The 12301-nt window shown below is 39.5% G+C and overlaps 1 protein-coding gene across 1 annotated transcript; it reads left to right on the top strand.

Moving 5' to 3' along the window:
- Positions 1–259: 259 nt before the first annotated feature.
- Positions 260–11806, top strand: spata18 (spermatogenesis associated 18). Its single transcript, XM_041791821.1, has 12 exons — positions 260–366; positions 1928–2033; positions 4509–4624; positions 4738–4856; positions 7313–7408; positions 7506–7640; positions 7753–7984; positions 8296–8454; positions 8533–8708; positions 8879–9002; positions 11040–11108; positions 11333–11806. The coding sequence occupies exons 3-12, from the start codon at positions 4577–4579 to the stop codon at positions 11387–11389; spliced, it is 1215 nt and encodes a 404-aa protein (XP_041647755.1). The 5' UTR covers positions 260–366; positions 1928–2033; positions 4509–4576; the 3' UTR covers positions 11390–11806.
- The last annotated feature ends 495 nt before the right edge of the window (positions 11807–12301 follow it).

The raw sequence follows: 12301 nt of genomic DNA on the forward strand, positions 1-12301 counted from the left end.
CTTGTATTCTTTTCTGGGAGGGATTTAGATAGTCTTTTCATCCAGTTAGACCTAGCCTGTAGTGTTTTAACGTTTTCTTTTATATGTTGGTTTGATGGTCTGTCAGTTAAAGACAAAAAGTCTTTACAATATTGCTAAAGTCTGCTCCAAAATAAATGCGTGCTATGTGGGAGAGGTAGGGGGTTCTTTCACCTTTAGTAGGGGAGACCGGGGGCATTTGTAACACACTCAGTTCCTCCAATGAGAAACAAGCTAGAGTGATGAAACTAGTCTGCACATGCTCAGAAGGATTCTCTCTCTGCCTGCTGAAAAAGAGCAGGAATACTTAAACACCACAGAAGCTGTTCACAAAAAACTGATTTTGAGGTACGAAAGTTACTTTTTGGTTTGTCAAATGTTTTTCTTCTGCTGTCTAAAGTTTAGATGATAGTAAAGTCAAACTCTTGTAATTTTATCCCTAGCCTTTTTGGTAAAAAATCAACATGAACAACCTATGCTAACATAAGTGCTAGTAGCTAGCATGAGAGATTTTATTATGGCTGCTTAGTCGGGGCAATTCTAACATTACAATTGTTTTGCAATTGCCATAGCCCACTACAAGCCATACTGCCTCATATAAGCAAATGCTGACTTAATTTTTCTTTTTAAGACTAGATATATTTCACAAATTTTAAAAGTAAAACTGCTTTATAATCAATTTTATTTAGCGATATTAATGTGTCTATTTTGCACAGTTTTATTAAAGTTTGGCTACAGAGAGTTCTTGACTGATGAATCTGAAATGATATAGCCTACATCTTTTGCTTTGAATCCATATTACAGCCTACTTGAATTGGGGAAAATAAGAAACCATATTGAAAAAAACCTTGGTAAATTTATGTGATGCTGTGGCAGAAATGGGAATACTTAAGAGTTAACCCTAATCTGAAACATAGAGGGTAATTATGATGTTTTTGGTCTATGTTACAATTTGCCCCCAAACACTATTACAATAACCGCATTACGGGGGCAGTTGTAACATGTTGACGTCTTTGATTGAACTGAACAAAACAGACATGCCTTTATGAGTTAAAATACAGCAATAGCTTTATTAACTAGTGCAAAAATACATGTTTCTTATATTTAAAATGGTGTGTGTATTCCAAGTAATCTGTGAGTTGAAGGAAATTGTGAAAATTGTTACAATGCCCCCCAGTCTCCCCTAGAATGTTTTTTGCAGCCTCTCAGATCTGTGTCTGTCGACAGTCCTGTCTGAGCTCTGTAGCTCCTTTGACCTCATGGCTTGGTTTTTGCTCTGATATGCATTGTCAGCTGTGAGACCTTCTATTGAGAGGTCTGTACCTTTCCAAATCACATTGAATCCATTTAATTTACCACAGGTGGACTCCAATCAAGGTGTAGAAACATGTCAACTGTGATCAAGAGGAATGGAATGAACCTGAATTAAATTTGAAGTGTTTTTGCAAAGGGTCTGAATACTTATGGCAATGTGAAATTTCAGTTCTTTATTTTCCTAAATTTGCAATATGTTTGAAAATTCTGTTTTCACTTTGTCATGATGGGGTACTGAGTGTAGAATAATGAGAGCAGTCTACAACTACATTTTTCAACTGTTGCATCAGATTGTAAAATGAAAAAGTGAAAAAAGTGAAGGGGATCTGAGTAGACTACTTTCTGAATGCACTTTAAATACCAGTGCCAGGGAAAATTCATAGGAACACTGCACACAATTAAAATAGTAAAGTTTAGCTGTTGTGGTAAATAAGTGGAGTCATTAACACTGCTGTGCATGTAAATAGAGTCCAATAGAAAAGAACGTGCCTTTGCATATGACCATTTATTTATTGTAATTTCAATTATGTTCTCTACATGTATGAGGTCTGTGTTTGATCATTCATTAAACTTTGTGTTCTGTTGACCACACCAGGTGATTTCCTGTGATCAGAATCTAAACAGGTGTTGTGAGCTGATCGAACTCACCGCCAAAATTCAGGGACAACTCTTCGCCATTCTTAACCTCGCAGCTGCTGAAGGTAAGCTTGATCTTCCTCTTGGGGGTTATAATTTACATGGCATTAATCTAATAAATCTAGTAATTTCTCATGATTTGTTGTATTATTACCATACACTTATCTAATATTTGATACTGGTGCTCTTCTAATGAAGGGGTTTGATGTTTCAAATTTAGATTGAAAGTAAAAATGTTGACCAAAAATCCAATCTCAATCCTTATAAGCTTGATGGTAACATACAATATATAGTTTAATGTTGTTTTTTTGTAAAGAAAAAACCCGAAACAGATGGTTGTCAAAGTAGTGGAATGATAAACTTTAAAATGACTCTATAAAAGTCAGATAATCCTAAAACATTTTAGATAACGCAGAAATGAAAATTAAAGTTCTAGAAACTCAATATTGGTCTTATTATTGTCCTGATTCACAAAAAAATCAGACAAAGTTCTCCATACTTTCTATTATACCCAACCATTGACAGTATTTCTTTATATTAAGGTTGTTAAGTTTCCATACTTTTGAATACCATGTGTTTATGGCATTGTAAGACCTCCATTATTTATACAATCAGTATCAAAAAGTAGTCTACAGAAACATAGCAATCTTCAGAGCTCTGTCTAAATATGCTCACAACATTTGGAAAAGTGTGTGAAACTAGGGGTGGGTGATCCCAGTTTTTAAAAAATTCGATATGATTCTGATACTTTTTGTTGTAACTGTACTGATACTTTTGAAGAAAAAACATATTGGACTACCAAAATTTTTAAACGTACACATTTAAAGGACATTAAAAAAACGTATCTATGTAATTAAGATGTTTATTTAGAGAAACTTCTATCAAATTAAAATGTTTGTGCAAGCAGGTAAAAAATGAGCAAATAAAAATAAATACTTAAAGCACAACCTTACACTTAAAATTCAAATATCTATAACATAAAAGTTTCTTTAAATTCAGATAGTGATAGATTAGCCTACTGTGACCACTAATTTCAAGCATTGGTTTAAGAAGTACAAGTCATCAAAGATTTTCATAAAAATATTTATCTTATTATGGTGGTACAATTCAGTCTTCATACATTTTGAGGTATTGACATGTGTCCTTAGAGTAATTTTTGTTATGTTTTTGAAATTGGCTAGGGGGCCACATTGAGTGAGAAGGACGGCTGGGTTCATATGCGTGCACAGAGCTGATTAGATCCATTACTTGTGTATTATTGGTCCCCAAAGTCACATGGTACAGCAGGATAGATATGTCTGGTTGGTCTCCAAAGTCACGTGACAGCGCCAACACAGTCTGGAGGAGAGAGAGGCAGGGACGCACACAGGGGAGAAGTGGTGGCAAGATGTATTTTAATGTGCTTATTTAGTATTGCTACTTTGTTATAGGGGTAGGTACCAAAAAGTACTTTGTAAATATCGATATATACCGATGCTGTAGCATGGCCGTAGTGCAGGGGGGAAAAGGGTACTGATTACCCGGGCCCACAGTGGGGAGGGGCCCATGGGAAGTCTGTAATGAGAAGTGTGTTTTTATTTATTTTTTCTTAGTAATTAGCATCATTATTGAATCACAAGCAACCACAAGAATTGGTCAACAGACCTAAATTTGTATCAAATAGAGTGAAATAAAATACTGGAAGGACCCTGCTCCTCCCTTAAAAATTACAAAATGGTATAGTCCAGTGCTGTGAAATAATGCGAGTAAATTTAGTTTAACCATAGTAAAGATATTGCTCATACATCGGTAAATTATGGTTCAGAAAAACAATTTAATGCGTAGATATTTGTAAAAATGATGCAGCATTTGTTGCTTGGCTAGCCTGTTAAGGGGGGCCCTGTGTAATATTCTTTCTGGGGGGCCCAAAATCTTTGACTATGCCCCTGCTGTAGAATCAATACTGCCACCATTAGGTGTAACTGGCAAGGGGAGACTGGAAACTTCACTCCTCACCAGTTACTCTTTGAAATGTTGGCAACATATTTGGGCAATTTAAACAATGTTCATGAGCTTGCCTGCAATTTTGACCTTGCAAAGCTGATGTAATGTCCAGGTTTTATGTCGGTCATCAGGCAGATCCTTCTTTCAAACTTCTGTCTGACAAATCAATGTCATGTTTAGAGAGGTGCCCCAGGTTAGTTATTTATACTGAAAATCTGCTAACAATGTTGGCTGGTGAAGATATTAACATAAATGTAGATATAGCGGCAGTTTTTTACTAGAAGTGGACATTTATTTTTTAAAAGATGAGCAAAGAAGAGCTCTGAGAGCACGCCTACTACCTCATTTTTTTTTGCCCCTCTGATTGGCCCATAATGAATCCGACAGACAGAAAGTTTGTCCGACTATTCTCTGAGACTTTTTAAAGGCTCTGCCCTTCTCAAACACTAGTTTGGGCTGTTTCCCAGTTGAACATTTGAGTTTAGAAGCACATCTATAGAATCATTAAATCTCCTCAAAGATCTGCATTGTTTTGTTGTATTCTACTCATGAATCAGGTGGACATTATGCCGGAGTGGACACTCTCAAAACACGCCTACTGCCCTGGCTTGGGACGTGTTTCTCAATGGCGAGGCCTTCAGTCTCTGATGACACCAGTTTACAGCTCATCCAGGTGACATGATGCTGCTACTAACCCTTGTTGTGCTGAATTTATTATCAGTGAATCAATCTAAAATACACCAAAACCATTTTTATTTGTTATTTCTGTCACATCTTTTTATTCAGGAGTCGGTGGAGAAGGACAGGATGATCAGGGAGCTCTCGGCCTCTCATGACAGTGACGTTCAGAAGTTGGAGAATCAGCTGTGCTCGACTCGCCTGCAGCTGGACTCGGTCAGATCAGAGTGAGTTTCAATAAGTCAAGTCTTAAATCAAGGCTAAATGTGCCCATGTGTCCATAATCACACCATGTGTTTCCTCTTTACAGGCACATTTTCTGTTTCAGCATTTCTCTTGTTCCTGAGGTTTTGAATATTTCAACATTCTCCTTTCCAGATATTTTGAGTTATTGCTTACAACCTGGACTATCACTGAAAAATCACGAGTAATTATGAGAATTTGCTTGGCAAAACCCATTTCAAGCAACTGAATCATTTTCATCTTTACACAGACAAAGATAAAAATTGACAACAGTGCAACTATTTCATTTTTAAAGCCAGGCGTCACATGTGCCTCACCAGACCAAAAGAGCAATGGAAGACAAGATAATTGCAATATCATTCAGTAAATCAGAGCAGGGTTTCTTACATATTTAGATATGTTTCTAAAATTTTCGTCATATCATACGTGAGAATGAGATCCTTGATGGCTCCATCTCTGAGTTTTTTCGAGTTGATTCTGGGGTAAGGCAGGGGTCTTTGCTCCTTCACTCCTCAGTACCCGTGTGGACTAGATCAGTGGTTCTCAACTGGTTCTGGCCTCAGGACCCACCAGTATGTCTTACGACAGATTGTGACCAAAGTTTCCAAAAAATTTTCAACAGCACATGTTTAGTTAATTGAATATGATATAAAAAAAGAAAAGGGACAAAACTTACATATTTTATATCGTCTTTTCCCATCATTATCTGTACATTTTTGCCAATTTTCCAGAGAACTTGTGAAATTACTCCATTATCATGGGAAAAGTAGCCATTTATTGCAGAAGAGGAGATATGTTATTTGAAATATTGATCAAACATTTAAATTTACCAAATTTCACAGTGAAACAGGATAAAATCAAAGGTATCGATGCATGTCCAATAAGGACTTCAGGACTTTTTCCGCCGTTTTTTTTTTTTCAGACACCTGGTCGTGACCCACTAAAAACTGCTCTGAGACCGACTTTTGGGTCCCGACCCACCAGTTGAGAACCCCTGGACTAGATGGGGCAGTAAACTGTGGAGTGTCATTTGATGATGTCCAGATTACTGATCTGGACTTTACTGATGATGCCGTGGTCCTTGCAGAGATGCATAACTTGCTGAGTGAGGAGGCTGGAGCACTGGGAATGCAAGTCTCTTTGGCCAAAACAAAGATCTGGGCACTTGGGAACACCTTGGATACTGCCATTGAGTCTGTGTCTGTGGATGGTGAGAATGTGGAAGTTGTAGAGTAGTCCACCCACCTTGGCAGAGTAATGCATCAATCTGCTTATTGCGAGGCTGAGCTCAGCCCCAGACTCGGACTCATGTATGGGGCAATGGGTTTTGCTGAGCAGGACAGTGTGGCGTTCCCGGTATCTGAGCATGTGGATGAAAGTCAGAGTCTTTCAGTCATACCCCCCCCCCCAACTCTTTCTATACTTTTGTGAGGCCTGAATGTTGACTGATGACCAGAGGCACTGACTGGACTACTTTGTAACAGCTGCTTTTCATCACATCTTTGGGTATCGCTTGCAGGACCATGTGTCTAATGCTGTTATGCTCAGGATAGCGGGGATTAGAAGGGTCAGCTGCCTGATAAGGGAGCGGCAACTGCACTTTTTGGGGCCTGATCCAGCTCACCACATACCACTGGTCCAGATGCCTGGAGCGGCCAGGATACCTGGAAAGATGGGGCATGGGCCTGGTGCAGTCCTGGAGTATGGCCAGCAGGAGGCCATAACAAAACAGGACCAAAGTTGGCATAGCGAAACACCAGACCAGCACATGCTTCCATACCTGACTTGAAACACGTGTTCTCTATTTTTTAACCTAGTTGTACCTGTTTTAAGATTAATGTTCCCTTTTTTAAGATTTATTTTTGTGGTTTTTATGCCTTTATTGAGAGTAGAAGACAATGGACAGAATCAGAAACAGGGATGAGATTGCTGGGGAGAGACATGTGGGACAGTGCCAAAGGCCGGATTCATACCCCGGGCCGGCATAGGGCGCCTTAAACCACTCGGCCACCTACGCCCTAATGTTGCCTCTTTGAGACAACAAGTTTGGACTCCTGTTAAAAAAATTCTTGTCCCATAACATTTGCTTGCATGCCTTGTAATGTCTCCCTAATCTGTTTGTCTCTGCATTTTCAATATGGTCACACTTCCATAGAAACAAGCCCGTCACTGCACTTTCTCTATCTGGTAACTGAATACCTTGTGAAGGCAAATAACCATTAGGTTGTAGTTTCTAGTTTTTGAGAGCTGACTTTATGTCGTGGAGCCTGTGTTGAACTTTCTGTACCTGCAGGGTTTATGGAATAACTGCTGTACTGTAAATGTCCTTGGAATAGGGACTCTAGAGAAAGTTTTCCCATTTTATGTCCAGCCTTTCAGCTTACAGTCTGAATTATGTGTCAAAATTAACAAGAAAAGTTTAAATGTTTTGTTTGAACAGGTTGGTCGAAGCTCAGACTGAACTTGATGAGACAAAGAACAAATCAGCGACCACTCTGCTGGCCACTGAGGATGAAATATTACAGCTGAAGGCAGAGTGAGTGAGAGAGAAAAACTACTGGGTTTGATCTCCTTTTAAACGTAATGTACGGTTTATTTCCTGTTTACTAATATGAGGTGTGTCTGTGTCTTAGTTTGAGATCGGCTCACGAGCAGCTGGAGATTTATAAAAGAAAGGTGGATGCTCTTGATGACTACGAGCGTCAGATTCGCTTACTTAGAGATGAAGTGTCCTACCTGAGCAATGAGAAGGCCATGCTGCAGGAGAGGTACACCTGACACCCAGATATAACACATACTACACCCATATGAAGACATCACTCTGCAGAACTGTGTGTTTCATGTTCATGTAGTTTGATTTTCTCCCTCCGACTCCCTCAGATTGGTGAGGAGCCGTTCTCCGAGCCCCCTGCCCCGGCTCAGTCGATCAGCCAGCCCGGTGAGGAGTGAGTCGCCCACCAGAGCGCAGCTCACTAACTCGTCCAGACGTGCTCGCCTTGTGTCTCGCCTCAGTGACCTGTACGCCGTGGAGCGACTTGAGGCCCAGAGTCTGCTGAGACGATACATCACAGACTCAGAGATGGTCCAGAAAATCATCTTCATCGCTGTCGTGGTATGATGATTTTGCGTATTCTTGAGCCAGTGGTGGAGATTGACACATTAGTTATCATCATGTGCTCTTTAAGAACACCTTACTTTATCGGTTTATATCGTATTGTATCAAACTGCATTATATCGAATAATATTTCATATTGTGTTGCATTGTGTAGCATTGCCTTGCATCCCACTTGAGCTATTAATTTAATTTTTTTAGTGCCAAATATGATCATATCAATCACGCTCTAGTTGCATTTTTAATTCAAAGACTCAGGGATAATTTTTTAATGAATAATTAAAATGTATTTGTTTTCAAACATGTCACAGGAATCCTTTCAAACAGCAAAACTGGCATACCGCCAGTTCAAGCTGCGCGTGAGAAAAACGCTGTCACCATCACATTACGGTCCAGAGAGTCTGGAGGACGCAGCTGTGGACTACATTGTCAGAAACCTGGACCTGTATGACGTCCAGACCAGTGTCAATGTGAGAATTAATACTGAATACACATTAATACTGAAAAATCTGCTGTACTTGGTCTGACTGTGTATTTAATCTTCTCAGGATGTGATCAACGCCATGAACGTGAACCCTCGGATCTCCTTCCCTCCTGAGGTGGACTTCGTCCTCATCAGCTCTCTGATCAGAGAGACGTGCAGAGTCGCCTTCGCTGTGCAGACGTTGGACCCACCGCTCGACTTGGCTTTTGCCAGTGATGGAGAACTTTACAACGAAAACAGGTCAGTCTTGTTCACAACTTTGAGAGAAATACTAGAGACCTTTTCAGACCTTAACGGATCAAGCTACAGTTTTATACAATCGTTGTGAAAGATCTGAGGTTATCACAGCCTCCCCCTAGTAGATGGCAGCTTCAGCACTTTCTTCAGCACTTCCTCTGTCTGTCCATCAGGTATCGTCGCAGCTATGACTCTGATTTCACGGCTCCTCTGGTCCTGTACCACGTGTGGCCGGCTTTGGTGGAGGGAGATGTGGTTCTGGTGAAGGGCGAGGCTGTGACTCGACGAGGAGCTGTGGTACTGACTCTTTAACTCTTTAAAACCACTTTTATCATATTTAAAACACACTTAATCAACATGATCACTAAATAACTTAAAAACATTTTGAAATACGATCTGATAAATGATAAAAAAGCCCTCTGGTGGATTATCAATTGAAGATCTACGTAATGTAGCAAATGCAATACAAAACAAAAAAAGTGAATTTTTATGGCAATTTTTCTTCATTTGAATTTCAGTAGGAGGCTTAAAAAAACATCTAAAAATGAGACTTTTCTGGATAATATTTGAGGTATCAGGCTTTAAAACAGGGGTGTCAAACTCAGTCACAGCAGGGACAGGATTCTAGACTGGGGGTCCTCAACCTTTTTGGCCCGCAACCCCCATGATGGTTGCAGGTTTTTTAAACATAACTTTGATTTTAGCATAGCTCTCAACAAATACCTGTGTTTTTTAAAGTACATTTAAACTAATTTAATGCATGTATTTTTATTAAAAATTAGTAGCATATACAATTTGAAATATTTTTGAAATATTCTTTGTTTTTTGCAAGGGATCTGGTGATCCCCTCTCAGTAGCTGTGTTCCCGTTACCCTTAGAAAACTAAATCTAAGTAGTGCAAAAAAAAAAAAACTGGTAATGGAAACACCTGGATTTCGAAAACCTCTCAAAAATTGCTAAAAAGTTTTTACGCTCTCATGAGGAGGTTTTTTCAGACTTTTTGATATAGAAATACATTGCAAAAGTGCAATGGAGACACACAGACAACATGGCGTGGTACATGTGGGCAGAAGAGGAGACAAGACTTTTCTGAACATCATACTTATACCCTTACACGTGGCTTTACCATACATCTAAATTGCCGAGGGTCAATCAAAAATGAACTCTAGGCTGCAGTTTGCCACCCTGCTTTAGATCAGGGGTTCACAAGCTTTTCAGCCCTCGACCCCCAAAATAAAGGTGCCAGTGACCGGGGTCCCCCACTGTACCTGAAGGTGGCTGAACACGGCCGTGCACATTCAGGAATAGTCATGTGCAGACAAGGTCGCCCATTGGGGGGGGATGGGAGAGCTTTCTGGAGCCTAGCCAAACTGGGGGCCAGCAAAATCATGGTCCATTGTAAAGTTAAGCTGTGGTATTTTATATTTAACCTGAATAATAATCACTCTTATCAAAGAGACAATTTGTAATTCATTTGTGTAGTAAGTAGCCCTCTTAAAAATGTAAATCCCTTTGTTATAAATAGAATTAGAATATGTTAAAATTGCTAAATGAGTTGATAATGGCAAAAAAAAAATGTTCGGAAAGGTGGTGAAATTGAATTTTAAAAGTAGCAGAAATGGGTTAGAAATGCCAAAAATAAGATAAAAGTGCCAAAATATCCAAAACAAAATGGCACAAATATGTTAAAGTGGCAAAAATGGGAATATTAAGTGGTAAAACGGGATTCAAAAATGGCTGAAATGGTGTTAAAGTGGCAAAAATAGGTGGAAATTTGGTGAGATGAGATGAAAATTGATATGTGCAGAGCTGAGCTGAGGCAGAAAAAGTCAGAAACTGGCAAAAATGGGTAAATCAAATTGTGAAATGTGGCTTAAAAAGTAGTAAAAGGGGTTAAAAGCAGCAATAATGTGTCAACAGAGCCAGCAATAGGCAGAGAGTGGCACGATTTTATAAGTGGCTAAAACAGGAAGAAAAAAGTGGTAAAAAGGGTTTAAAATTGACAAAAAATGGGTTTTAAGTTGCAAAAATGTGTTAAAATTAGGCAAAATTGGTGGGAAATGTGATAAAATGGGTAAAAATTCAAAAATGTTCTTAGTTTTTAAAGGTATCTGGAGACCCCCTCTCAGTGTCTCATGACCCCCAATGGGGTCCCGACCCCAATGTTCAGAACCCCTGCTTTAGATAATAGTAACAAGGGGACTGAGTCTACGGGCCCCTTTAAAATGACTAGGCACCAATTCAGAGAATGCCTATTGGAAAATAGAGACACATGAGAAGATTTATGTCCTTCCTGATGATGTATTTATTTATTTATTTATTTATTTTTTACAGTGGAGCAGATACCGAAGCAGAAGTGTGAGCCCAGCTCGCTCTCGCTCTCTCAGCCCGACTCGCAGTCTTGTAAGTTCCTTTAATATCTGACAGTGAAAGAAAACACCAAGATTATAGCTAGAGTTTCATCACATGAGCAGAGGTAAAATTCAGAGTAGACTCAGATCTATCTCTGTCCACTTGCATGCACATCCATGGCTAAAAGGGTACGTACTCTGACATCCAGGCTTTTGTGTTCTTTTTTCTAATATTAGGGGGTTTAAAAATAATTCACTTCATTTTCTGTATTTCAGGCATTTAACAGCAAAAGAAGCCTGTCTCCTCAGCGTCTAAGAGCCAGCTTCCTCTAACTCAGGACGAGGACGTTCAGCTGTACCTCATGTCAGAATAATAAAATTCAAGGTATTCAAAGTTGGTTTTGATGGTTAGACTTCTACTTTCACCAAATAAAGCTATGAAATCCTCAAATGCTGACCGGCACATGAATGTTACACTGCTGAGAGGACGGTTTAACGGGAAATAACAGTCTGCATGATGAAAGCCTGTTTACATTTGAACTAGTGATGAGTTTTGGGCATTCAGATACCAATAGTCTACATTTTAGTACGTGTGTCCATACTATGCATTAACAGTCCGTATTCACTGACAACCTAAAGGATTCATTTACCTGCCTCTTGTGTAACAAGAAGCCCGTACGTCATTTCTGTGGCTCTCTAACTGTGGCTGAGTCATGGCAGGTAGTCCAGTAAGACCAGGGATTGGCAGTCTGTTCTGGATTGTCTGGGCAGAGAGCCGTTGGCCATATCATCCTGCAAACATTGACTATAAGTCTGTATAGGACAGCCTACAGTTCTGAAGTGCCGACAGGGTGAGGACACAGTCTTAATAGGATGCCCACTTCATGGCCTGTGTCTATCATCTCCTGCTATGTGGAACCTGGCAGGTTCAACCCTCATACTCAACTCTGCTGCTCATGCCACAAATGCATGTTCCTTACAAATGTGGCACCATTTTAAAGGGAAATAAACAGACTTTCTAACAGCATAGTTCATTGCCAAGAAGCATTGTTACTTTTTGTGCAAAATTTATTTTGAAAACAAATCTTGCCCTGTTTGGAAAATGAAGGACTGGCTCTCATTACAAGAGACAAATAATCTAAACTTCTACATTACGACTTTAAGATTTACTTGAAGCAGACAGACGATGAAGGCAGTTTAACATGGTTTATTGTGGGGATTGAGGAGGCACAAAGTTGCAGTCTA

The sequence above is a fragment of the Cheilinus undulatus genome, linkage group 7 (genome assembly GCF_018320785.1).
Source record: "Cheilinus undulatus linkage group 7, ASM1832078v1, whole genome shotgun sequence".
Lineage (NCBI taxonomy): Eukaryota > Metazoa > Chordata > Actinopteri > Labriformes > Labridae > Cheilinus > Cheilinus undulatus.